The sequence below is a fragment of the Meleagris gallopavo genome, chromosome 16 (genome assembly GCF_905368555.1).
Source record: "Meleagris gallopavo chromosome 16, MGAL_WU_HG_1.1, whole genome shotgun sequence".
In the NCBI taxonomy this organism is placed as follows: domain Eukaryota; kingdom Metazoa; phylum Chordata; class Aves; order Galliformes; family Phasianidae; genus Meleagris; species Meleagris gallopavo.
The window spans coordinates 4,401,369-4,426,508 of NC_139419.1; the positions used below are offsets into that span (position 1 = coordinate 4,401,369).

The 25,140-nt window shown below is 52.7% G+C and overlaps 1 protein-coding gene across 2 annotated transcripts in view; it reads right to left on the minus strand.

Annotated features, from left to right (window-relative positions):
- Window positions 1-8,539: 8,539 nt before the first annotated feature.
- Window positions 8,540-25,140, minus strand: part of LOC100541373 (ATP-sensitive inward rectifier potassium channel 12) — a 28,103-nt gene continuing 11,502 nt past the window's right edge. Inside the window, exons 1-2 of one of the 2 annotated variants that reach the window (XM_003210604.5) lie at window positions 20,359-20,451; window positions 8,540-13,854 (exon numbers count right to left, since the gene is read on the minus strand). In XM_003210604.5, coding sequence (XP_003210652.1) covers window positions 12,407-13,696 — 1,290 coding nt within the window. In that variant the 5' untranslated portion in view covers window positions 13,697-13,854; window positions 20,359-20,451 and the 3' untranslated portion in view covers window positions 8,540-12,406. Of the gene's footprint in view, window positions 13,855-20,358; window positions 20,452-25,140 lie in introns of those variants that run through there. The other variant, XM_085237527.1, reaches the window with a different exon arrangement.

The window sequence follows — 25,140 nt, forward strand, 5'->3', positions numbered from 1 at the left end:
GAGCAAGGGCAGCAGTAGGGAAGGGATGCCAAGGGGCTAGGCTGCTGTTTTCTCCATGACTGTGTTCCTGCAGCCTCCTCTGTTTTCTGCTCAGATCTGTATCTCCTGCTTTATTGCCATACCATGTGGTGAGCACGCTGGGCTGTTTGGAGGGAGAGTGTTTGCATGGGACTTTGATGTCTCCATCTATTCTGGAAGCCACTCAGCCTCCTGGAGCACCAGAGTACAACTGAAGCCAACATCCCAAGTTCTGCTGGTGGGAGGCTCTGGTGGCCACCCCTTCACAAAGGAGGTGGGAATGTGTGGGGCCCAGCTGGGCTCCATGCCTGGGGGGCTGCAGGTGGAGAAGGGAATATAGCAGCCCAGTGTGCAGCATCTCCCTGCTGCAGGAATGTCTCAGCTGATGAATGAAAAGATCCCAAATTGTCAGTCTTCCTCATTGCAATGGGACTCTTTGTTGTCCTTGCCTAAGCCACCACTACCTCATTGCTTTGTATCCTTGGCACCAAGTGTCACCATAAATTGCAACTGCAGTAAGTTTGGCTGGCCTCAGCATGACCTTCCATGGGCATTTTTTTGTGTGCTTGGTGACAATGTGGTAGCTGCAAGGAGATGCCAGTTTTACAAAGCAAGAGGATGCTGAACAGCAGGGTGGGGCATCATGCCCAGCCAGAACCAGGAGCTGGGATTTGGGCCTTTTGTTTCCAGATTGAAGGTGAAGACATTTTCTCCCTTCTACTTAATCAAAAAATTGCAGTGAAAAAAACAGCCCATATGGAAACTTCAGCCTCACCCACGAGGAAGGAACCTTCCATCAACAAGATAATGCACACAGGGGGAAAAAACATGTCGTTTTCTGCTTGGCTGAGGGCTGCGGGGCAGGAACACCTCCGGCCAGAGGCTGAGCCACGGTCTTTCTGCAGCAGGAGACCGGCGAGGAGGATATCTGCATTACTGCTCCATCGCTCGCTGGGAACCAGCACTACTGCTGGGACAATGGGCTCAGCCCACATCTTGCCAGTGTGGCTCCACAGAAGCACGGCCGGATTTATTTTTGTCCAAGCTTGGAGCGGGATGCAGAGATCAGGTGACGGTGCCCGAGGAGTGCTTGGCACTGCTTGTCCCGGTGCCGTGTGCGCACTTTCATGGAGCAGCAAGCAGGCTGGCTGGCGGCCGGGCACCGTGCTCTGCTGCTTGGGTTTGCTCCTCTCCGCTCAGCTCATGCTCATGGGATCCTCCCATCCCCCTGCACTCGTGTGTGTCTGGGGGTCAAAACCTGTGGTGTTGCCTTGACACTGGAATTAGGACCTGGCAACTAGTTTATGGTGAAATAGAATCATGGGTGTTAAGGGAGGTGACCAAGGTGACACGCAAAGAACTTCCCAATGACCAGAATCCATCACTGAGGTTGCCTCCTTCCAATGTGGCTTCCATACTGGGGTGTTTTTGATGCCAGTTTGCTCCCAGTTCCCCATGCTGTCACCGGGGAACCATCAGTTTCGTGGTTGAGATAATCCCGAGCAAGCTCTTTTATCATAGCAGCCAAATCTCAGCAAGCTCAGACATAGTAATAAATGTTTAGAGTCCCTGGGACATATTGAGGAAACTCACAGACACCACACTGGATCCAGTATCCTTAGCATCACAGGGGCACCTTGCATCCAGAACCCTTCCCAGCCTCGTCCACAGCCTCAGCAATGAGTGTGGCCACCACCAGCAGGTTCACCTCCTGCTTCCTCCGGCGGCTGGAAACGATGCACATCACCGGAGGCATTCATTTCCCAGGGGGCTGCAGAGAGAGCGGAGCCTGCAGTTAATCAAAGCCTAGGGAGCACGCAGAGGAAGCTCCCGGGGAAGCAGAGCTGCACTGGGGTGTGAGGACCCCAGGGCCATGTGTGGGGCTGGGGTGGCCCTGAGCCTTGCGGTGTGACATGGGTCAGAGCCAGCCAAGCGCCCTGCAGTAGGGGCTGGGAGGTGAAGGTGGGAGCAGGGAGTGATGCTGGCCCAGCAGCACTGAGTTCCCATGTCTAACAGGAACATAGTGCACCTCCTGCCCTCCCTGCTGCTCTGCGTGGTGGTGTGGTGTGCTGTCATGCACACAGCAGATGATGTACGTTGACGCTGTGGCTCCGGGTGCTGTGTTATGGCTTGTGGCATATGGAAATCTGTGGACCCCTCTGGCAATGCTTGCATTGAGCCTAGCACAGTGCCAAGGGACTGACCCTAGTGGTGCCTTTCAGCTGCTTGGATGTCTGTGAAGCTGAGATCAAAGGGCCTCTGTTCTTCTGTAGGATTGGAAATACAGCAGAAGGGATGCGGGTGCAAAGCACCGTCCTCTGCTCTGCCAGCACGAATGTCACATCTCTGCACACAGAAAGTACACAAACACACACATGGGAAATTGCAGATACCACCTTTCAGCCCTTCCATATAGAAAACGGCTCTGCTGCTCTTCTGGATGAAATCCTGCAGCCATTTAATGGAGCTGCCCACATGCACAGAGGGGTGGGGCTGGGAGCACCCCTCAAAGCTCTGTACCTTTCTGGCTTATTAAGGAAAGTGTCAGGGACCTTGTGGGGCAATGCCATGGGGCAGCCAAGATTGACAGGCTGGGGTTTCTCCATGGCTATGCCACTAATTGCAGCTTTCTCTAATTAGGAGTCAGTGCTGGCTGCAAGCCAGGTCCCTGGGGAAAGCTCTGGGCAGTGAGGAGGGGTGGGACCAGGGAGCACACAGAGCAGCCAAGGGGCCAGGAAGGTCCTTGGGGAGGATGGAGAGCAGAGCCCATCTGACTCACAACAGACTCACAGGCAGCGGTGATTTGTCACCCCGACATGTCTTCAACCCAAGCACGTGTCCCGCTTCACACAGACAGGGGGCAACAACGTGACTTGGACCTTTCCATCACCATGCCCTGTTTTGAAATCCAGGGGCCAAGAGGGCATTAATTCTACGCCAGGAAAGATGCCAGCTAAGGGTACAATAAATGATGCTTGTGTCAATGATGGGAATAGAGCCCTCATCCCGAGAGGCTGCAGGAGGAGAGGCCTGGGGAAGTGGAAGGGTTTGGGAGAGGGAAACCTGTGCAGCAGCTGCACCCATGGGAGAGACTGCACTCTGTGGGGCATGGACATGTTCCAGGAGCAGAGCAATGGAAGCCTCCAGCACGCTGGGAAGCAGGATGATCACACACAGGTCTCCTTTCCTCCCTGCCCCCGGCCCAAGGCTGGGGACAGCTTGCAGATGGAAAGCTGGTGGCTATGCCTGGGCTAAGAATACCTCAGGGAGAAGGTCAGGTGGGCAGCAGTGGGGCCAGCTCCAGTTACAGGGCTGGCACACATCACCTTCGGCTGCCAGAGCCTCCGGAGACATTTGGGGACGTCTTGGAGGGGAGCTGGTGTTGCAGTCCATTTTCTGGGAAGGTGACAGCAGCCGAGCACAAGCAGTTCCCCATTGCCCACCACCACTCCAGGCTCCCTGCTATGCACTGCATCCCAATGTCACTGCACAGTGCCCTGCTCAGGCTATGGGGCCATCCCACTGCAGCCAATGTCCCAGCAGAGAGGGTTTTTCTTGCTGAAAAGCTGCTTAGCAGCTTACGGAAACAATAAAAGTAGTATTATCTTCAATGGCGAGGCAGATGGTACGGATGATTGGTTTGACTCTTAAGCTGGATTTCAGCGACGGATATTCTGATTTTTAACAATTTTTGGCTGGTCAGACTCTGGCAGCATAATTCCCAGATTCTTGCTCTGTGTAAACCTGTATCTGTGCTGGGGGCTGCGGGATAGATACCTGCCCTGGGGAGCAATGCTGGGGCCAGCATGGGAAGGGGCACTCGGACACCAAACACACAGCCTGAGTGCCCTGCTGTGACCAGCAGTGCCACAGCCCGGTTAGCATGACCTGGTCAGGGGACAAAGCCCCTCTCTTCTTATTCAGCATGGGATGGAGCGTGCTGCAAACACATCGCTGGCAGGAGCCCAGCCCTGAGCTTCCTTCCCCCCCCAACACTGTCTTCACAATGAGATTTATTTAGTCTTTCTCCTAATTATCAGGAGCAGTGGACTTCCCCCCACCATCTGAGCACTGTCTCCTGCTGATACCCAGCGCCTGTTCTCGCCATCGCCTCCGCACAGCATCGTTGTGGTGCTGATGGATGAAGTGATCAGTGGGCAACGTCTGGCAGAGGGCTGCTCCAGGGGAGCCTCTCGCAGTGGGAACCCATCTCAGGGTCTGCCCTGGGGAACAAACACAGGACTGTCCCCACTGGGATTGGGGAAGGGCAGTTCCACCCAAATCAAAACTACCCTCTAGGTGATTGTCAGGCTCAGTGCTGGGGGATGGGCCTTGCCCCAGCGTGGTGCATTGGTCTGCATGGATTGATCACACAGCCCGAGCCCCCTGGGCACCTGCATGAGAAAAGCCATCACCCTGCACATCCTTCCTGTTAGAATCGTTTTTATTTAGCAAATGTCCAGAGCACTAAAATAAAATTCCCCCCCTCAAAAAGAAAGAAAGAAACAAACAAACAACAAACAACCCGAAGGGTCATCTCTGAATTTGTAAACTGATCAAAAGAGGAAGACTTCGACAGAGGTGAAAGGTCACCCAAAACATCCCTTTAAGAGAAATAAACATCATATTTCTGGTACAGTCCCGCACTGCGGTGCTGGTCAGCTGTACAGCCAAGGGTGAAGGAGGGGAAAGGTAGGGATGAAGGGTGAGGTGGGGATGAAGGATGTTCTATGGCATTTGGTGCAGCCCTGCTGTCAAAACCATTTTCCTGCGCTCCCTGGTAAGGAAACAACGAAATAAAAGATAATACTAATAATAAATAAATAAAAGAATACAACATTTTAAGGAAGAGGGATGATTTCTGTGATGTTTCAGGATGGCTTCAGGGAGGCAACCCTGCACCAGAGCGAGCTGTGGTGGCGATGGTACCTGGGAGCAGATTTGAGGTGGTGGCAGAGGGATGCTGATCCCCAGTGCCTTTCCCCTGGCAAAGCAGTGCCAGCATTGCCAGGCTTATCTTTAGCACTGTTCCCTCCCTCGCCCCCGCGCCCACCTCCTCACCACGTCCCCCACCAAAACACACCGTTATATAAGAGCTCACAGCAACCATCTGGGGCTGAGTCAGCCACGAACCCAAATGGACAGCGAGCCCACCAGGTGGGGGGCAGCCCCCAGGGAGTGGGGTGGTGGGGTCACCCCGTTGCTGGCACCCTGATGCTGTCCCTAATGTCCTCTCATGGGTGGTGCAGCCAGCATGCAGGAGTACTGCTCTGGAAGAGGACAGCCCCTAGCAAGTTGCACGGGGTCATCAGGCAGCAAAGGAAGGGAGGGCTTCGTTACACGCCGATGAATATTGCCAAAATAAATGTGCCAGCCGGAAGAAGAGGAAAGCATCAAATGTCTGGGGAAGGGGCTCCGGACATAGCTCCTCTTCCCTTCCCATCCCTTCTGCAGCCTTTCCGTGTTTCTTCCCTTAAAGCAGCACCACCGTGCCTGATTTGCCTCCAAATGTGCTCATGTGGGATTCCTTCCCCTAAGCTGGGGGTCTCTCCTTCAGTCCTTCCAGGAGCTGAGTTGGCTGTGACCTGAACTTGGCAGAGTTGTGCTGATTCACGACGGCTTGTCACACAGAAACTGCCTAAAACCGACAGAAAAAGGGACGCTGACTCATGTGTTTGCCTTCCCCGAGCGGGGAGAAATGTGAAAGGTGAACAAAGTACTTAATGGGTGGTAATTACATTCAGGCTGTATTAAGAAGCCAGTGTGCTATTGCTAAAAGAGGCCATTTAACAAATAATAATAATAAAAAAATAGTAGATTTTAACCTTGACAGTGACCTTTTAACAACAAATGTATGGAAACGCTTTATTTTGTCCCACTGACACTCATAAATGTGTGTTAAGGAGAAACTCCAGGCGCTGTGCTCCTGGTCTCCCTGCAGGATGCTGGGGGCAGTTCCCCCTGTTATACAGGGGGATAAAACAGTGTGGGATGGAGAGAAATGTGGTGCAAGGAGACAGAGAGCACACCCCTCACTGGGAGAGCTCTCGGTGCTGGAGGAAGGAGTCAGAGAGGGTCCACCTTAATGCAGGATGAAAAAGCAAATTGTTGGCAGGAGAGCAGAGATGCTGCTCCGTTGCTATGGTTACAAGCGAGCATCCCTGGGTATCGCCCTGTGGTACCCGAGCTGCTCCTGGCTGCCTGCGCCAGTGAAGGGGCAGTTTGGGTGGGTGATGGAGCAAATGCAGAGGAGTTTGGGGGGGCTGAGCTCTGTAAGGCAGCCAGGAGGGAGGATGCATCCAGGCTGTGTGCAGGAGATGTGTTGGTAGTGGGGTCAGGGCAAAGCTCTCCAAAATGTGGTGCCTTAGCACTGCTGGGAAGAATGGGATAGGGAATTCAAGGATTTGGTTCAGAGAGTTTGTGGCTGGTGCTGGCCTGACTTGAAGGAGCCAAGCAGCTGCAGTAATGCTGCTGCCAGACAACAAGAGCCCATTCAACATATCTCTGCCTGGGAGAAGGAGCCATGGGGCTGACCTTGCACCCCCAGGCCTTCCCAGCATGCAGCACACTGACTTCAGTCCCATCCCAGTGTGAACCCAGAGCTGGCAGAGCCTCACCGACACTCCTGCCTGCACAGATGGAAAGACCAAAAATCTCTGCATGGCATAGAGAACTTCCCCAGTGCCCAGAACTTAAAGGGAAGAGGCAGAAAGGCAGTACAGTGGTGAGACAAGAGAGCTTTTTACAAGTTAAAGACAACTTGAGTATTAAAAGTGGAGGTTGCCATCTAAGAACCAGCCCCAGCCTTCCTGCTGGCTGCACAGCATCCTTCCCAGCCCATTGGGGATCCCTGCAGGATGGCTGACATCCCTGCCTGCTCCTGCCTTGACAGTGAGGATTGCCAGAGAAGAAACAAAGCAAGGACTGAACACCCTGGGATAATTCCCTGTGGCAGCAGCCTCAGCTCAGCTCCCTGGGGATTTCTGCCACCAGCAGCCACTGAGGGAGGAATTACCAAGGCAGTGCAAACCGTCCCTAGGGGAGCTGCCAACTCCTGAATCATTAAATGCTTCCACAACTAAAACGACGGGTTTGTAGGCTGCAGGAAGAGTCAACGCTGCATGAGAGCAGAAGCTGGAGCAAGGTGCCCATCCCCAGCAGGGCCCTGCAGGGCCTCCTTGTGCCCTCCCTGGGGCAATTTGCAGCCAATCTGCAGCCCGTGTTCTGGGGAGGTTTCCCACTACCTTCCCCAACCGCTCCTTCTCTGCTCCTCAGTGAGAAAAAAGATTCCAGAAAAGCATCTGGTACAGATTTAAAGGCATTAAGAGACAGAGATTGGTGGCTTGTTCTAATAGCTAATCATTATTAAAAGATCGCTCCTTGTTTCTAAGACAGATTTGTCTGGCTTCAGCTTCCAGGAAGAGGCTGTTATTATGCCTTTCCCCGGTAGATTAAGTTACCTCTTTGGACTCATGTTTTCTCCCCATGACAAATGCTGTAATCAAGTCACCTCTCAGTCTCCCCCTGATAAATTAAACGTGCAGCGCTCCCACCTCACGCCCAGTGCCAGCCCTACCTGTGCTGATTGCAGTGAGTGGCTGGCAGTGATTTTTCTACATTATGAGCAAAAATCTCTCTGTAAGGGAAGAAATTTGTCTGTCCAGCCAAGCAGCAGTGGCTGGGAGCCGGTGATCAATTGTTGTCCATCCCACATTGTGTGACCAGCTGGAGAAATCTGGATTAACAATTTCTTCACATTGCCCATCTTGCCCACCTGCCATGAACCCCAGCAGAGCATCCCACATGCTCACTCTGCCTTCCTGTAGCCAGGATGTCCCATTAGAGGTGTTTAAACAGCCACTTGGTGTCTCTGGAGGAGGCAGTGCCCTTAGGAAGCAGATCCTCGTGCAGCCCAAGGGCAGACAAGGTTGCTTGGGAAAGATTTGTGGGTCGGCCTCGGATGGCTGTGCTCCTTCTGCCTGGTCATGGCTTCCCATCTTCAGGCTCCCCACACGGCTGAGCTGCTGCCATCCGCTCCCTGTGCTGTCTCAGCAGCTGATTTCAGGTTGCATGAGCAGCATCCAGTGCTGGATGAACGGAACAGCCCAGTTTTAAGGCTTGGCTGTGCTGATTTAACACCACAGAGCCCTGTTTCCCCATTCCCCGAAATCACATCCAACCTCAGCATCCTTCCCATCCCAGTAACCCCACAGCCCAGTGCATTTCCAGCCATCATCTCCCTTTGGCAAAAACTGAGACTCAAATTTGGCTTCTTTCTCCTATCTAGAGGAAGCAAGAGGGATGTTTGCTGAGAAACTCCTACAAACCTCCCATTTTTATCCAAACCAGCTCCTGGGGCAGTGCAGTCCCACTGGCCCCAAGGCATGCTTAATGTTTGCTGCACATATAAAATCTACGTATACTTCAGGATACAACAACAGACAGCCTACAAATCCCATTTCCAGTACTCTACAGCCAGACAGTTCTCCATGGTCTTTAAAATACACAGCATGACGCGAGATATTTTAAATAGATCAAAATACATTTATTACATATTTATATTATTTTCTCTATTCTATTTATAGTTTTTGGAGACTCTTATATATAATATATATAATATATTTAAAATAACATAAAATTGGCCAGTTTTTTTCTTTCTTTTTTTTTTTTGTCATTTGAAATACATTTTACAAATATATATATATACATTGTCACATATATCTCAAATATATGTGCAATGAGACAGAGAAACTCTGGAGGTGGAGAAGGTACAGAGACTTTCATTGCATCCATCACTTTGCTACCGCTGCACGTCACTGTGTCCCCAGCAAACTGACGCTGCCTTTTACCCCTGGGAAACCAGTGCTCCCAGTTGTCAAACTGGGGGCCAGCCTCGGTCCCCACATTGCATGGGGCAGAGCCTGAGAGAGCCCTGAGGTGCATGTTTTGGGGGTGGAGGAGGAAAGATGGGGCTTTTCCGAGGTGGTACCCATCCAGGGGATGGGGGCAGCGGAACAGATGTGCACAGCTGGAGGGCGTCCGGACCCAGCCCTGCGCCCACCCCCTGTGGCAGCATCCCTGAATTGAGGGGGGGGTGGCAGAGCGGAATCTGGCCACGCACTCAAGCACAGAAATGGGGCAATGGAGTGGGGTTGGGGAGGAGGGGGGTTCTTTTGGTTGTCAGCACACAAAGAAAGGAAAAGAGCAGGAGGGTTTAAAAATAAAACGTTTCTGTTCTACCTTATTAAAGATAGAAAAGGTGGCTCTGGATTCACTTCCTACAAAAGGTTTGAAGGTTGAGCAGGCACCGCATCGCGGGAGGTGAAGCACTCAGTGATTGTCCCAGCCCTAACGACAGAGAAGTGCACTCCGTTGGGTTATGAGGACTCAAGGCTCACACCGACCCGGGGCTGCTGGGGGCTATGGGCACGCAGCATAGGATGCTGCCAGGAGGGTGACTGGGGCTGTGCCTTCCCCACCTCCCCCATCCTCCAAGGATCAGTGTAATGCCAGCTGTACTCTGTGGTCTTGACAAGGATTGATTGGGGAGTCCACCATCTCAGCTTTGAGCAGCCCTTCTGGGGGCTCCCACACCAGAACCCAGACCCTGAGAGCATTTCAGCCACTCCTTGGAGCACCTGCCACGTTGGGGCTTTTTGTTGCCTTTTTTCCCAATTCTCTTTCACAACATGCAATAAAACCACCAACCGAGGCAGCCTCCATTGAGCTCTGTGGTGGTCATAAAGCAACCAGGAGCTCTGAGCACTCACAACAGGCAAAAATAATATCTGTACACCATGTACCAGCACACCCATGTCCAGAACAAGGACTGTACCGTGCAGGTACAGCAACCGACAGAGCTAGAGCCTCACAGTGGGGTTTGGGGAGGGGACGCATCCACACGAGCAGAGGAGAGCCCCAAATTGGCCTCTGTGGGCTCATCCCCCCCACCTCCCTACGCAGTAGTTTAAAAATACTTCTGTATATATTATTCTACTCTCCCAGGTAACACTGTACAATCATATAAGTTCCTTTAAAAGCAATAATTTACTTAAAGACATCTCTATTTCTCTTTTTTTTTTCCCTCTTTTTTTTTTTTTTGTACAAATATTTACTGTGAGATATATATATTTATAAAGAAATTAACCCTCTGAGAATCCTACAGCAGCAAGATGTGCACCTTTTAATAGAGTTATTATTTATTCAAAAGAACCTAAAACCACTTAAAAGCATTTCTTTAAAAAAATAAATAAGTAGTGCGCACACAAAATCTCTCTGCCCCTTCCCCGTTGCCCTGCCCACCCCCCCTGGATGCTGTGGGGCAAAACACGGGGGGCAAATCCATCCCCGTTGGTGCAAAGGGACTGGCGATGGGATGGCGATGTGTCACTTCATCAGAAAGATGAAAGTCGTGGATGGTGCCCGATGGCAAGTCCCAGTGTGTCCCCAGTTTTAGGGACAGCCCTATTTGGGACACTCTTTGCAAAAATGAGATAGGGATGAGGATTGAGGACAAATCCTACCTCTGCTGCTGGCATTTAGACTAGGCTATCACGCCTGGACATGGCTTGCCTGTAGTGGGATGGGGAGAGGAAAGTGCCAGGAGCCCACGGAGCTGAAGCACTGCTGCAGACCCCTCTCCCAAGCCCTTATGGCTGAAGCCGGGTGCAGGACCCTAGCCCTTCCTGCAGCACAGGGAGCCATATTCAGCTCCAGCATGAGGGGAGCAGTGAGCTACATCTTCCCAACTTCCCTCCTTGCAAAGGAAGAGAAGACTTCCCATGCACGGCACGGTTTGCCTCATGGTATAGTAGGGACAAGGTTTGGTGGCATGGTGGTGGATGGGTTGGCGGTTGGAACTGGCTATCGTAATGGTCTTTTCCAACACTAATGATCCTATGATTCTATGTTAGTTAAAGGCAAACCAGCATGCAAACAAGACCAGCCCAAAGGGCAGCAGATGGTGGGACAGAGCGATGGGAATGGGTGGGATGGGCGTGGGATGAGCGCGTGTGAGTTTGCATCTCTAAGGCACAATCCACCTCAAGGCTGGGACATGGGGACAGGGTGATGTGCAGGACATGGTGGGTTTCCCGACTGGCATCTGTTGGTTTTGGAAAAGAATCTGCCTCCAAACAGAACTCTCCAATGAATGGGGAATTCACAAATCCCAGCCCGGCAGAGGTGGCATGGACAATGCTCACGTCCTACTTCTGGGCTACATGAGATGCAACCCAGCAAGACACATTTCACCTTGATCTCCACATCACAAATGGTTTTTTGAAGAAGAAAATACTACATTGGTTGGTGGAATAGGAAAATACCCAAATTCAAGAGCTTTCCAGTCTGCCTTTTGTGCTTTTCATTTTTTCATCCTAGTTCTGGTGGAAGTTATGAATTCCCCACTGGAGACGCAGCACTTCAGCAGCTGACGCCCCAGGCCCGATTTCCACCCTGAAGATCAATATTTCCAGAATGTGGCTAATTATTGTGTTTACAAGGGTTCTCTCTACAGCAGTCTGGCTTTTCCTTATTAGCTACTTTGCTGGTAATTACGCTACTCGCTTTCACTGCCACGGACCTGCAGCCACTTACATCTGTTTTCTGCCTGTGAAGCAGTGCCAGTGGAAAAAAAATCCACCTCAAAATCAGATGCTGCCTTGGCTTTGAGCTCCTGCATCTACCCAGCAAGTCACCACTCAAGAGACCCCTGCAGCTTATTCATTCCCTTGCTCGCTTTTAAAAAATACCAAATCATTTCTTTCAGATTTAATATTATTATTATTACTAATATTAATATTATTGTTATTATTATTTTGGTAAACAGTCTCCCAAAGGTTATGTTGAAAAAATTAAAAATCCTCTTTCCTCCCTCCCCTCCCCTTTCCCCAAATTAAAAAGAAGTACATTAACGTTGCATGGTATTTCAAGTGTTGTTCTTGTGCAACTGAATCATACTGCCTGCCAGAAAGAGCGATTTTTGTTTTGTTTGCAGCTCAGTTATATATATATATTAAAAAAAAAAAAAAAAAGGAAAAAAAGAAAGATAAAGGTTTGTTTCCTGATATTTCCTCTATTTGGATCTCGGCTCCAAGAAGACGCTCGCACTTTCCCCATGGGGAGAGCCCAGCCCTACAGCCAATACGGGACACATGTGCCCCGGGACCCCCCCGTCCCCCCAGGGTGTGGGGAGCGCTGTGCCTGCCCCGTCCCCTCCTGCAGACCGCTCAGTGGTTATTGCGATGAAACTGAAAACTAGGAACAAGACTAATTTCTCAAGCATTCCTATGGCACTTGCATTGTTCTGCATAATTTGAGCGGGTTGTAGGGGAAGAGATTAGAGGAGGAAAAAAAATACCCTCGGAAAAGTCAATGAGAGGACCAAGAGTCATATTTCTGACTCCCTCCGGTATGACCTCTGATCCAACGCTATCGTTGCTTGAAGCCGGTCAAACTCATGCCTGTTGTCTGGGCTCAGGTCGTCCAAACCCCTGCTGTCATCATCCTCCTCATCCTCATCGCGGCTCATGAAGGCCAGCTCGTTCTCGTAGCAGAAGGAGTTGGTGCTGGGCAGCAGGAATTTGTTCTCCACCAAGTCCTTGGCGCTGCAGCGGGGCGTGGACGGGACCTCGTATGTTTTGTGGAAGTGGGAATAGTCTACTTTGTATTGGTTTTTCTCCTCAAACAAGACAGGCTCGAAGCGGTGGCCCCACAGGATCTCGCTGGCCAGGTAGGAGCTCCGAGCTTGTGTTGTCATCGCAGTGGCTTCTACCATGCCTTCGAGGATGACAACAATCTCAAAGTCGTCCGTCTCCAAGTCCTGGCGGCTGATCCCGAACAGCGGGCTGTCTTCGTTGATCTCATGGAGAATGGTAATGGGGGACACCAAGAAGATACGGTCCAAGCCTTTGTCAAACCCCACGTCGATGTCTATTTGATCGAGCGGGATGTACTCCCCTTCTTCTGTGATTCTGGGCTTAATTAATTGAGCTCGTACGTGGGCTTCTACTATGTGGCTTTTCCGGAGATTCCCAACTCTCCACATCAGGCAGAGTTTCCCATCTCTCATTGCTACTACTGCATTATGGCTGAAAAGTAACGTCTGGGCCCTTTTTTTGGGCCTGGCCATCTTTGCCATTATTGCACCAATCATGAAAGAGTCGATTATACACCCCACGATGGACTGAACCACCACCATGAAGACTGCGAGCGGGCACTCCTCTGTCACACAGCGGAAGCCATAACCAATAGTCGTTTGGGTCTCGATGGAGAACAGAAAAGCAGCCACAAAGCCATTGACCTGCAGAACGCAAGGCTTGAAGGTGTCATCTCCACCTGGGTTTTCTAGATCTCCATGAATGAGTGCAATTAGCCAGAAAATCAGCCCAAACAATAACCAGGATACCAGAAACGCCAGGGAGAAGAGCAAGAGCATGTACCTCCAACGGATGTCAACACACGTGGTGAACATGTCTGCAATGTACCTCTGTGGCTTGTCATCCATGTTCGTGAACTCCACATTGCACTGACCGTTCTTCTTTACAAACCTGTTCCTGCATTTCCTCCTGGTGTGGATTTTCCCATTGCCAAAGCCGTTAATCCCTGGCATGGTGGTCAACCTCAGTCCGTCTTCCTCGGAGGACACTATGCTGTAAGGGTTGACCCTGCCTGCAGTCATCCCTGAGCCAAGCCCACAATGAAGGAGAAGGGTCTTGTGACTCCCGGTGTCCCCCTGGCCCACCCCTGCCCACCCCCCAAATTCTGGTGCGGTGGAAGAGAAGTCCCAGGCTTCCACGTCTTGGCAGCCACGTCACCACAAGTTTCCCGTGAGAGGCTCTGCAATGAGAAAACAAAGACGGCCATTAGCTCTCGTGGCAAAAATGGGGTCCACCAAGTGGTGGCTGCATGCTGGGTGGAGACCTCCACACTGCCTTTCCCTTGCTTCTATGGTAAGGCTGCTCCCCAGAATTACATGTGAGGAAGGAAGACGTCTTAAACTTTGTTCTTTTGTATGGCAAACCCTGCTGGGAGACAGCATTTCTGAGAACCGCAACAACACCAGCAAATGAAAAAACTTGGATTGCACTGGATTCTCTTAAAATTGTTCCCCTTCGCATTCCTTGTGAGTTCTGCTGTCAGAGCAGGGTCAGGTTGCTGGAGAGGAGAGCAGAGAGGCCAAGCTGCTCTCCTTCCTCAGAGATATTAATAAAGGTACGCTTGAAAGCAGCTCCATCAGTTCACATTGCCCATGCCAGATGGACCGCTGCCCAGCACATCACAGCAGCAGTCACCCGACCTCCTGAGCACCAGCTCTTCTAGGGTCGAGGGAAAACACAGAAAGATGTGGATATATCCTCCATTCCCTGGCCCGGGGGTGGGAGAGGACACAGCCAACGTGCAGCTGGTTGGAGATGGCCCCGGGAAGGCACTCACTCTGGGCAGATGTCCTGGAGAGCAATTTTCCCAACGAGTCCACTGGGACATGGAACCATCTATGGTCACAGATAGGCTTTAATGTCCAAGTCTAATGAAGGGAGAAGTGGTGCTAGGGGACAAGGAGCTAGTTTGATCCCGTCTGGATGGCCCAGCTGCAGGGTTAGGGACTTGCACTTGTCCCGTGGTGTGGGAAGACAAACATATCCTGCTATCCCTTAGCACCTCTGGAGTGGCAACAGGGGGCACATCATGCTACAAAAGCAACTGCACGAAGCTACATCCCAAGCATCCCAAAGAGATGTCTCCCAAACTGCCTCTGCCATCATGAACACTATTATTTAACGATGTGGGATGTGTCAAGGGAGATGACACCTTGCTGCCAGCAGTACCCCTCTGAGACCCCCACTCCCCCAGCCCAGAGGTGCCTGGCTCATGGCTGTATTCTCTGTTCTGTACCCACTGGCCTGATCAATGCGCTCGATCCCTGCAATCAGCAAGAGCCCTGGGGACAGGCAGGGACAAGCATACCCTTTCCATTACACAGGCCAGGCTGGGCGGCCAGCCCAGCATCACTGCCAGCACCAGGGAGCATTGCCAGGCACTGCCTGCCTCGGGCTGCACCAGCCCGGATAGCAGCGATCTGCTGGGCTTCCTTTTACATAAATTCTCCCCAAATCCATCCTGAAACTTGAGGATCATTTCAGAAGCCCAGCGGGAAAATCAACGAACTACCCATACTTCCTAGGTTCTGGCAAAAGGTTGATGCATGCCTGCATTTTGTACACCAAGTCCCTTATTTCCACTTGCTGCTATCCAGATGAGCAGTTTTATGCCCAAAGCTGGTTTTTCAAGCACCTTGCTCACACTTTGGGGTATCAGCAAACAGAGCAATGGCTCTGGAGGTAAAACTCAGCACAGCTGTGCTGCTGGGGATGCTCAGACATGAAAAGAGAAAAACAGACATTAAGAGTTAATACTGACGGTTATCATTAACAATTCCTATTGACAGTTAATATTAACCACCCCATGGACACTGTAAGCTAAAAGGACTGAGCAGGTGGCTCAGACAGCCTGGTCCCCAGCCCACGTCCTCCTCCTGACCACATCGCCTACATCTACATAGGCTTTTTCTCTCCTCCTTTTTCACAGAACTGAGCATTTGGAGACACACCAGGCTGCCTGCCCTCCATCACCCCCCAGCTCGCCCCACAGCCCCATACGAGCATCCCAAGCAACATGCCACATGCTTTTGTCACCGGATGAATTTACTGTTGCTTTTTTTTTTTTTTTTAATTAATTCTAGATGTATTTGAGCAGTGGACAAAACGCAATGAGTTCCTGGTGACCTGTGAGAGGATTAGCTGGGGCTGGATTAGCAGTGCTGGGGGGAAGATGTGCCCGGGTGGTGTGGAGGCACTGCCTCAGCCCGGTAATGCCCTGCAGACTTGGGGCTGTCACAGCCACCACCCCTCCACTCCCCTTCTTGCTTCCTCTTCTGATCCTTTGTCCCTGCTTCCGTCCTGTTCTCTCCTTTCCTTCCTATCTTTCTTTCTTCTGTCCCTCCTTCTCTATTTCTCTATTTCTTTTTTCTTATTTTTTCTTTTTCTTCTTTCACCTTTCTTTTTTTTTCCTTTTTTCTTCCTTCTTTTTTTACATTTTTCTCTTTTACTCTCCTTCCTTCCTTCCTTCCTTCCTTCCTTCCTTCCTTCCTTCCTTCCTTCCTTCCTTCCTTCCTTCCTTTCTTCTTTCCTTCCTTCCTTCCTTCTTTCCTTCCTTCCTTCCTTCCTTCCTTCCTTCCTTCCTTCCTTCCTTCCTTCCTTCCTTCCTTCCTTCCTTCCTTCCTTCCTTCCTTCCTTCCTTCCTTCCTTCCTTCCTTCCTTCCTTCCTTCCTTCCTTCCTTCCTTCCTTCCTTCCTTCTATTTTCCTCTCTCTTTTATTCTTTTCTTCGTCCTTCCCCTTCTTTCTCTCTCACCTTTTCCTCCCTTCCTTTCCTCTCCCCCCACCCCCCCACATCCCACAGCGTTTCTCCCCACCCGTTTATGGGATACCCTGTGCAGCGAACCCAACTTTTCCCAGACCAGCTCAGCTCTTGTGGCACTGCCAACCCTCACAACCCCCCACCACGACACGGGATCAAAGCATCGGGGGAGAGGGAGGGGGACGACGACACACACAAACCCACAGCCGGGAGCAGTTCCAGCCCCGGGGACAACAGCAGAGCTCCGGGGAAACCACAGCTGCACAGAGCAGCGCAGCGGGGCTGTGCCGGAGCACGCGCTCGCTCGCAGCTCTCACTTTATTTAGCACAGTTTTGTTTTGAAACAGAGTTCGCTGAAAGCTGAATTTGCTTTTAATTTGAACACAGACCCACGCTGGTGCTGCAACCGCATCGAGACTGCTGGAGCATCCCAGCCTGGGAAGAAACTCACACCTTAACAGAACCCGTGAGCCCCATCCTCAACACGCACTGCAGAGAATTAATACAGAAAGACCCCAACAGGACTCCTGTACTCTAATAGCAAGAGGGGCAGCCCCCAGCTCCCCACGGGCTCTGTGCTGCGATGGCTGACGCCAGCTCATTAGCTGACATTAGGAGCAACGACGCCTGCAGCCACCCAGCTCCCACCGCAGAGCCGCTTCCCGCAGAGCCCGAGCGTCTCGAGCAACCCGCCGACAGCACTACTAATTTTATTTATTTTTCTTAAAACGGGCCTAAACGTTACAATAACAGACAGCGAGCGCGCCAGGAAAAGTTGGCTACAGGCAACTAAGCGAGCTGCTGTGATTTAGCATCACACCTTACCCTGACGAGCAGCCAGGGCGTGTGGGTCCAGCAGAGGTGACAGCCCATGAGCTGATGGGACGGCACAAGGAGGTCACTGCGGGCATTGCTGCCTGCCCTACAGCAGGAGATAACGTCCTTATCTCCCACAGCAATGCCCTTCATGCCCCAGCAGTGGGGTGGTAATGTCAGTGTGAAGCAGGAGTCCTGATGTGGAAACCCAACCCTGGGAATCTGTAAAACTGTGGGGTCACGGGGCTCACCTGCAGGACCCGGTCTTAGTCTGGGGGAGAGAATTATTCTGCCTGAATCATTTGCCTCGCTGCCATCCCATCTTTGCACATTTCCAATTAATTAAGAGCTGATGTGAGGCGAGCCAGGCCCTGACAAAGTCCCAAAGATAAATGTCCCCCTGCATCCCCCGTGCTGACAGGGAGGACGGGCAGATCTCCCACAACGGCGCATTCCTAATGAGAAATATCTGCTCAGTTTCAGCAGGGACAAGGTGGGGAAATAACACCAACCTCACTAGAGCCTCACATTGCTGTCAATGAGCCTAAGTGGTGCACACGGAAGGGAAACTGAGGCACAAGGACACGGTGGGACCAGGGCACCCAGCGGTACCCGTAACCAGAATGGGGGACCCTGGAATGCACGCAGGGGGAGTCAGGAAACACCACATCACCCGTGGTGACCCCCAGCTTGCAGCCACCCTGCTGGGTCTGAAATCCCATCTCCCGGGATATTTCAGCTGTTTGTCTGTCTGCTCACATCTGCAGCGCCGGATAGCGAGGGGCATGGTGAGGGGTGAGGATGAGGGCAAGTGGTGGTGGGGGGGGGTGCTGAATGCTTTGGCAGGGTCAACAAGCACTGAGGGACACACGAAACCCCAGGGATGCATCCAGATGGCTGCACCCGCACTCAAACCCCTGGGGTCCCACAGCCCCTCCCCCTACCACCCTTACTCCATCCTGGGATTAATTCCCCCCTGGTAAATCTTCCCTAGGAAAGCCATGGGGTAAAGGGTCAGCTCTTACCTGGCTTGAGCCTGGGGGGCTCTCTCCAGTGCTCCCCAGCCATGGCTGCAGGGTGCAGGGTGCCCCGTGGCCCTGCTGCAGCCCAGGAGAGACAGAGAGTTTTAATTGAATTTCTAGATTATCCTGGGGGAGAAGTTGTAATCTCCTTAAATCCAACCTCTGCTTGAGTCCCGTAACCTACTGTCCTGCGCCAGGGAAGGGATTTAGTCAGGGGGAGGGGAGGTTTCCCAGCCTGCTCGTGCCCACCGAGCCCCCAGCCTCACTCAGCATACTGCATGATGTGTCCCACAGGGATCTGATCCCGCAGGATGGGCTCAGCCATTTCAGGGATCTGATCCCACAGGCAGAACACACTGGGGTTGCCCCTAGAGCCCCTCGAACTGAGACAGTGGTGATGGAGGTGCCTGGTTCTGCCCAGTGTCTTTTGGAGCAAACCCCTTTCTGGGTACAGATGACTGGGAGGTGAAATGCAATAGCAGCCATCCAACCTGTGCTGGCAGCTTGGGATCCTGGTGGGATGTACAAATCCCCAACCACAATGGTCTCCATCCTCCACCAGAAAATCCTCCTGGACACTATGAGAGGGTGTTTTTGGATAGGTGACCTTGGGGTGTCTGCACAGCCGCCCCATCCACTCCCCTTTACCACATGGCAGCCATCAGTCCCGCGTGCCCAGCGCGTGCCGCTGTCCCCAAATCGAGATACATGCCCGGCTCCTCGCCAGGGCATTGTGTGAGCCAGGCTGTGCCCCAAACCAGTGGGACTGGGAGCAGATAATGGCATGGGTGAAATCATCCAGCCCCAATTCTGCCTGTCCTGTGCCCCAGCTGTGTCATTGCCCAGGGACCCGATGGTGACATGAGTTCCCATCGGAGGATGGTGTGTTCTCATCCTGCCCACGCCAAGAGGTTTAGAGGGACAGCACTGACCCTCCTGCCCTGGCCCAGGAGGATTGCCCAACTGCTAAAAAGCACCATGGGAAAATAGGGAGCAATGGGACCAAAAGGACAACTGCCTTCAAGCAGATTTCTATCACTGGCAGAAGGAGATGGGATGCAGCGCTGATGGGCTCTGCCGCATCTAGAGGTCATGCAGGAACTGCTGGTTCTATCAATGCAGGCTGTCGCGGGCACAAACTATCTTAAGAGCCACTGCACAGTGTGATACTGCCTGTGCCATAGGGTCCAGCTCAGGCTCACATCAAAGTCTCTTTCAAATTCCGTTAAGAGAAAGCCCAAGGTGGGTTTTCCCATGCTCTCACCCAATGCAAATCACTCCAGAAGCCATCTCCAGCTTGAGGGAAATCAGTGTGGGCAGAACCCTCGCCCAGGAAACGTTTATCCTGAACACAGAGTACTGAAAAAGGTGCCGTGGGGAAAGTACCACTGGAAGGTGCCATGAAGGTGCCATGACCATCCCACTGGGCACAATGGATCTGTCGGCCACAGTGGTACAGCTGCTGCCGCTGCGGGGAAAACAACTTTGAGCTGCTTGGCATCGGGTTCCTGGTGGGAAATCTCTACCTTTCCATGCTCCAAGACCTGATCAGGGATGCTCGAATCACTTGAGCAAACAGAGAGGAGACACGAGCAAGTCTTTGCTATGAACTGTCACAACCCAGGCACTGCCACTTTCCCATAAGGAAAGGGAGGTTGTGGAGTCTCCTTCTCTGGAGATATTCAAGTCTCGCCTGGACGCCTACCTGTGCGACCTGGTGTAGGGAACCTGCTTTGGCAGGGGGGTTGGTCTCGATGATCTCTAGAGGTCCCTTCCAACCCCTACAATTCTGTGATTCTGTGATTCTGTGATAAGCATCCTCCACCCAAGCACTCCTGCTCCAACCAAGCACCAGCAATTCCTCACCCCCTGTTTAGAAGCACAGCCCATCTCCGTCACCCCACAGCTCCTTTCCCAACTCCTCCACCACGCCGGGACAAAACTGCAATTTCCACCCAAGAAGCGACCACGTTTCCAGCACCCCTCAGTATCACATTGCCTGCAGAGCACAAACCACACTCCTCGAGCCCAGGAGGATGGGGACACGGGTAAGGACACACCGCGCTGGGCTCTCCGGGCCCTACTTACCCCACGGTGACAGCACGAGCGGCCGAGGACGACGCAGATGCTGAGCCCGACGCGGCGGCCGGCGGGGACTTCGCCGCGCTCCCAGCTAATTGCTGCGAGCTCAGATTACAGCTGCTGCTCTTCCCTATATGTCCAGGATCTGGCACCTCGGCTGCGGCCGTGGGGAGCCGGCGGCAGCGAAGGGGACGCTCACCTTCGGGACGATTGTGAGCGGGAGGGAGCGAAGCGACGTGGGAGACTTCAGTGGTAGAAAGGCCGAGATATTTCAGTGGGAACGTGCCCAGGATGCGGCGAGTCTCAGGGGAGCGGGAGAGGAGCAGCTTGAAAGGGATTGCGGAGGTTTTCGGGAGGGGAAGGAGCAGCATGAAGGATGCAACAAATTCAAGCCTGGGGAATCGGACTCCAGACTGGGGCAAGGCAATCGGTGGCCCAGGGCGGGACAGTGGATCTTTGAATCTGTGATTTAATGATTGCCATGCCCCAAAAAACATCTCCAAGCCTTTCTCAGAGGAGGAAGGAAAACCACCCTCCTCTTCCGCTGGGGCTGATAAACACACAGGATGTTGCCTGATATCTTCAAGATGAAAGAGGCCTTTGCACAGTTTGGCTGCTCCCATCTTTTCCCCTTCTCAGTCTCCTTCACATCCTCAGAGGGTTCCCCTTATGGTGCTCTTCCCATCAGAGGAGCTCTCCTTCCCAGGGACCTGGGCAGGATGCAATACTGTGCAGTGCCACCTTTTTGCCTTCCCCATTGCTGGGCACCTCCAAACTGCAGGAAGGACCCCATACCCCAGTACCCAGACAAGGCAGGGTATTTGGGGCACAACAGAGCATCTTTATCTGATGCGAGGAAGATTTAGTGCAAGAGTTGCATAACGGGGAGGCTCACTGCTCCCCGGCCCCTGAGCCATCAGGGATCAGCAGCTGCATTAATCCCCCTCATTCCCTGCCCGTGGGTACCAGCCTGGTGGCCTCGGCAGCACGACGTCAAAGCTCTGCCCAATGTCAGCATCTGCCATACTGGGAGCACGCAAGCCCAGGTCACCATTTGGGTGGCACTCACACTGCACGATCACATAAGCACGATAACATAAGCACGATCACATAAGCAGAAAGCCAGAGTACTTTTTTTTTTTTTTTTTTTCCAGACAATCCTACAAAAAACACCATCCTTACAATAAAAAAAGGCAAAGTCTGATGTTGGTGAGACTGTGCACTGCTCCTCATGCACACACGGCTCTGTAAGGTGCAGGGCATCGCTCCCCCAGCAAGTGAAATCAAAACAGGAAGATTTTAGGGACAAAAGCAACGACACATCAAAACAGCCTACCTAACCCCCAAGGTCCTGGCTGTGCCCATCTTTTGAAGATGTCACGCAGTGGGCGCCCTGCAGCCGGGGCAGCAGCCGGCCTGGTGGCATCGTGGTGGGTGGGATGCAGGGACATGCCCCGGCGAGCAGCCACGCAGTTACACAACAGCATATTGATGTGGCCCCAGCTGCCCTCCATCACCCCGCGGGGAGGTAACTTTGCATTGGCGTAAATGCAAAACGCCCACGAGCAGAGGGCTCCTGACCTCCACGGGGCAGCGGCGATGCGTGGGGCTGAGCACCCCCAGGGTGGGCTGTGTCAGGGGGTCTGGGGGAGGAGGATGGGGATGTTCACCCCCAGCATTCTGCAGACACGTGCACGGCCCAGGGGTGGGGAGGTGAAGGATCAGCCTGAAGGATGAAGAGGTGGGAAGTGTCAGTGCTGGCAAGAGGAGAATGGTTCTTTGAACCCACAGCTCAATGATGGGCATTACCCAAAGAACATCTTCATGCTTTTCACAGGGGTGGAAGAAAATCCATCTTCCTTTGCTGCTGGGGTTGAAAAGCATAAATCCCCCAGCATTCACATGGCAGCAAGGAGCCCTCTGCTAGCGTGGCAGCAGGGATGTGTCTGTCCATAGGGAGAGGGAAACTGAGGCACAGAAGCTGGATGGGCATGGCACAGGGACCAGGCCATGCCACCGCCTTCCCCCAGCCTGGCAGGGCCGAGCTGGAGGTATTTATAAAGGCCGATAAGGGAGCAGAAAGAATTTTCCAAATGCCAAAGTTACATAACCTCCCCTTGCCCTCCACTGTTGTCATTTATAATTATAGGCTCCCTGGGTTGGGGGGAGCTCTGTGGCAGTGCTGGAGAGGGTATCAGGACCACCACCCAAAAGAGCTTCACCTTCTTCTCCTTCACTGCAGGACATTTCCAGAGCTTGGGGGGGGGGGGCATATCAACCTTTGCCATCGCCGTGACCTTGCTAGTCTCCAACTCCAGTGGGCCATTCGTGGCATTGCAGCCAGTTGGGGAAAGTGGGGTTGGGAGCCCAGACTTTGGCTGGGAGCTGGATGACCTTTGTGCTGAGATGATGCACCAGCACTGCCCCCTCTGAACACTGATCCTCCCCCCCAGCAACTCCATGCACCCATACCAGCCCCACTGCCACTATTTTTTGCCCCTTCATAACCAATGACATCTTCCAAAACCTCCTCCTTCACCACCACCAGCACCACCGGTTATGCCTCAGTTTCCCCAGCCCCACTGCTGGCAAGGTATCCTTCCCTGATCAAAGGTATCTGATCCTCACCCAACTTGAGCCCAGCAGCGGAGCAGGGAGGATGCTGAGTGCTGCTCCGTCGCTGTGGCAACCCACCGCGGCCGTCTCCAGGCGACTGCCGGCACAGGGATGCTGCAGAGCTGCTCTCAAAGCATAGCTAAAGGAACAGGAGTGGGGGAGCTTTCTATAAGGATGCACCCCCCCAATTCTGCCCTCCAACCAAAGATACAGCGTGGATTTTGGTGGGGAATAAAAGGACTAAAAAGCTCAGCATCGCGACAGGCTGGCGGCGATGCCTGCGGGTTGCTCCCAGCCACAGGCTCTGCCGTTTTCAGGGACACCTGCAGGGCTATGGAAATAATTGCTGGTAATAAGCCTGTTAGCCTCTTAACCCTCATTAAGCAGCTTAGGGGGGACACGCGCCGTTAGACGCAAACCCAGAGGTGGAGAAGGGCCTTGGCAGGGCAAAGGGGCATCCGTGCTGGGACGGGATTGCAGCAGTGCCGGGGGTTGGCAGAGGGGGGCACAGCCCCTTTGCCCCCATGTGAGGTCCTGCCCTACATTCAGCCCTTTCTGGTGCGATTTACTGGCTCACTGGAAGAGTGAGTGGGGATGGTGAGAATGGGGGGCACGGTGGTGTGATGATTGTGGACGGTCTCTGCTGCAGAAGGGGATTGGGGCAATGCCTGGCCAGCATCCTGCATCACGGATGGGAGCGGAGCAAGACTTTTCTAATTGCTCTGGTTGGAAAAGGTCCCATTTTTGCATTTGCTAAATTAAAGGATGTCATCATCTGATGTCAAGCACAGGCTCCCTTGGAAATTCAAGCTAATGACAGCTAATGACAGCAAAGAAAATGAGTTGAAACCAGAGTGCAGGCATTCCCACATCACCCAACTACACCACCACTGCCCAGCAATGTCTGTGGTGGGATTTTGCTCTGCAAAGCACCAACCATTCAAAAAGCCCCAGTATTTCACCCCCCACATGAGACATGGCCCACTCCTGCTCTACCACAAAGCTCACTGTTGGTACCCATCAGGATGAGCTGCTGTGCTGGGCTCCTTGCTGAACCCCATCCTCCCAAAAGCTAACGCAGGGTGAAGATGTCCTTTTTTTATGGATGCAGTGCTCCAGGTATGGAGCTCTGGCTCACAGTGGGGTGGCACAGGACAGCAGCTTGCTGTCCACAGTCCCTTCTAAGCAGAGTGACGAGCATGATGTCCAGTCTTCAGCAGCTTTGAGGATGGTCATGAGCAGCTCTTCTCACCCAGTACCATGTGGGAGGGCAGCATGTGCCAGCAGGAGCAGGGACATCCAGCACTGTGTACGTCCAGCACTGAGGACATCCTGTGCTGCTGCCGCACCGGGTGCCCAATTCCCCAACACAAATACCTGCGTTGGGTGAGGGCTGCACTCCCTGCCGCTCTCCGGGCTCTGCTGAGGCATTTGGTGCTGCAGCTGAGCAAAACCACAGAGTGGTTGGTTGTGAATTTCTGGTGGTTTTTTTTTTTTTTTTTTTCCTTCTATAATTTTCTCTGCAAGATAAAATTAAACAAACAAGCCCTTCTGGGAGCACTGCGAGAAGGGAGCCTGCTTTCCTACAGATGTGCGTGTCCTCAGCAATTACAACTGCCAAATTAAGCTTTGCTCGTGGCTGGGACGTTTGCAAGCTCTCCCCCTTCTGCCTCCTGCGGTTTTGCTGGTAGGAGGGCAGCTCTGCAGCCTCCTCTCCATGAGGTTATCACTCACCGATATTTCACGAAGGCAAAGTGAAAGAGAGAGAAAGTGCTTTTGGACACCGTGCTTCCCCCAGGGGCTGCAGAGCGGGGAGTGCTATGGGTCACAAGTGGAAGGTGGGCTCTTGTTGCCCCCCCAGGTGAGAGAAATGGCCGCGGCACGAGACTCACAAACACTCTTCAACTTTTTGCACGACTCAGGAGCCGTTGCCATAGCTCTGCCGACCACTGGTGGGCTTTGCAGCGCAATCTGGACCGTGGATCTATGCAAATCCCCAAGGCAGAAGTCTTTATGGAGGCATATGACAACCGAAAAAGAATAGTGCTCAGTGCTCTACTCCCACGTGCCACCCCCCCAGCTTCACCATCATTTAAATCAGCCTTAAGTTGGAAGAATTCAAATCAACACTGTCGTCACAGAGCCAAGCAGAGAGGTGACACAACTTGGATG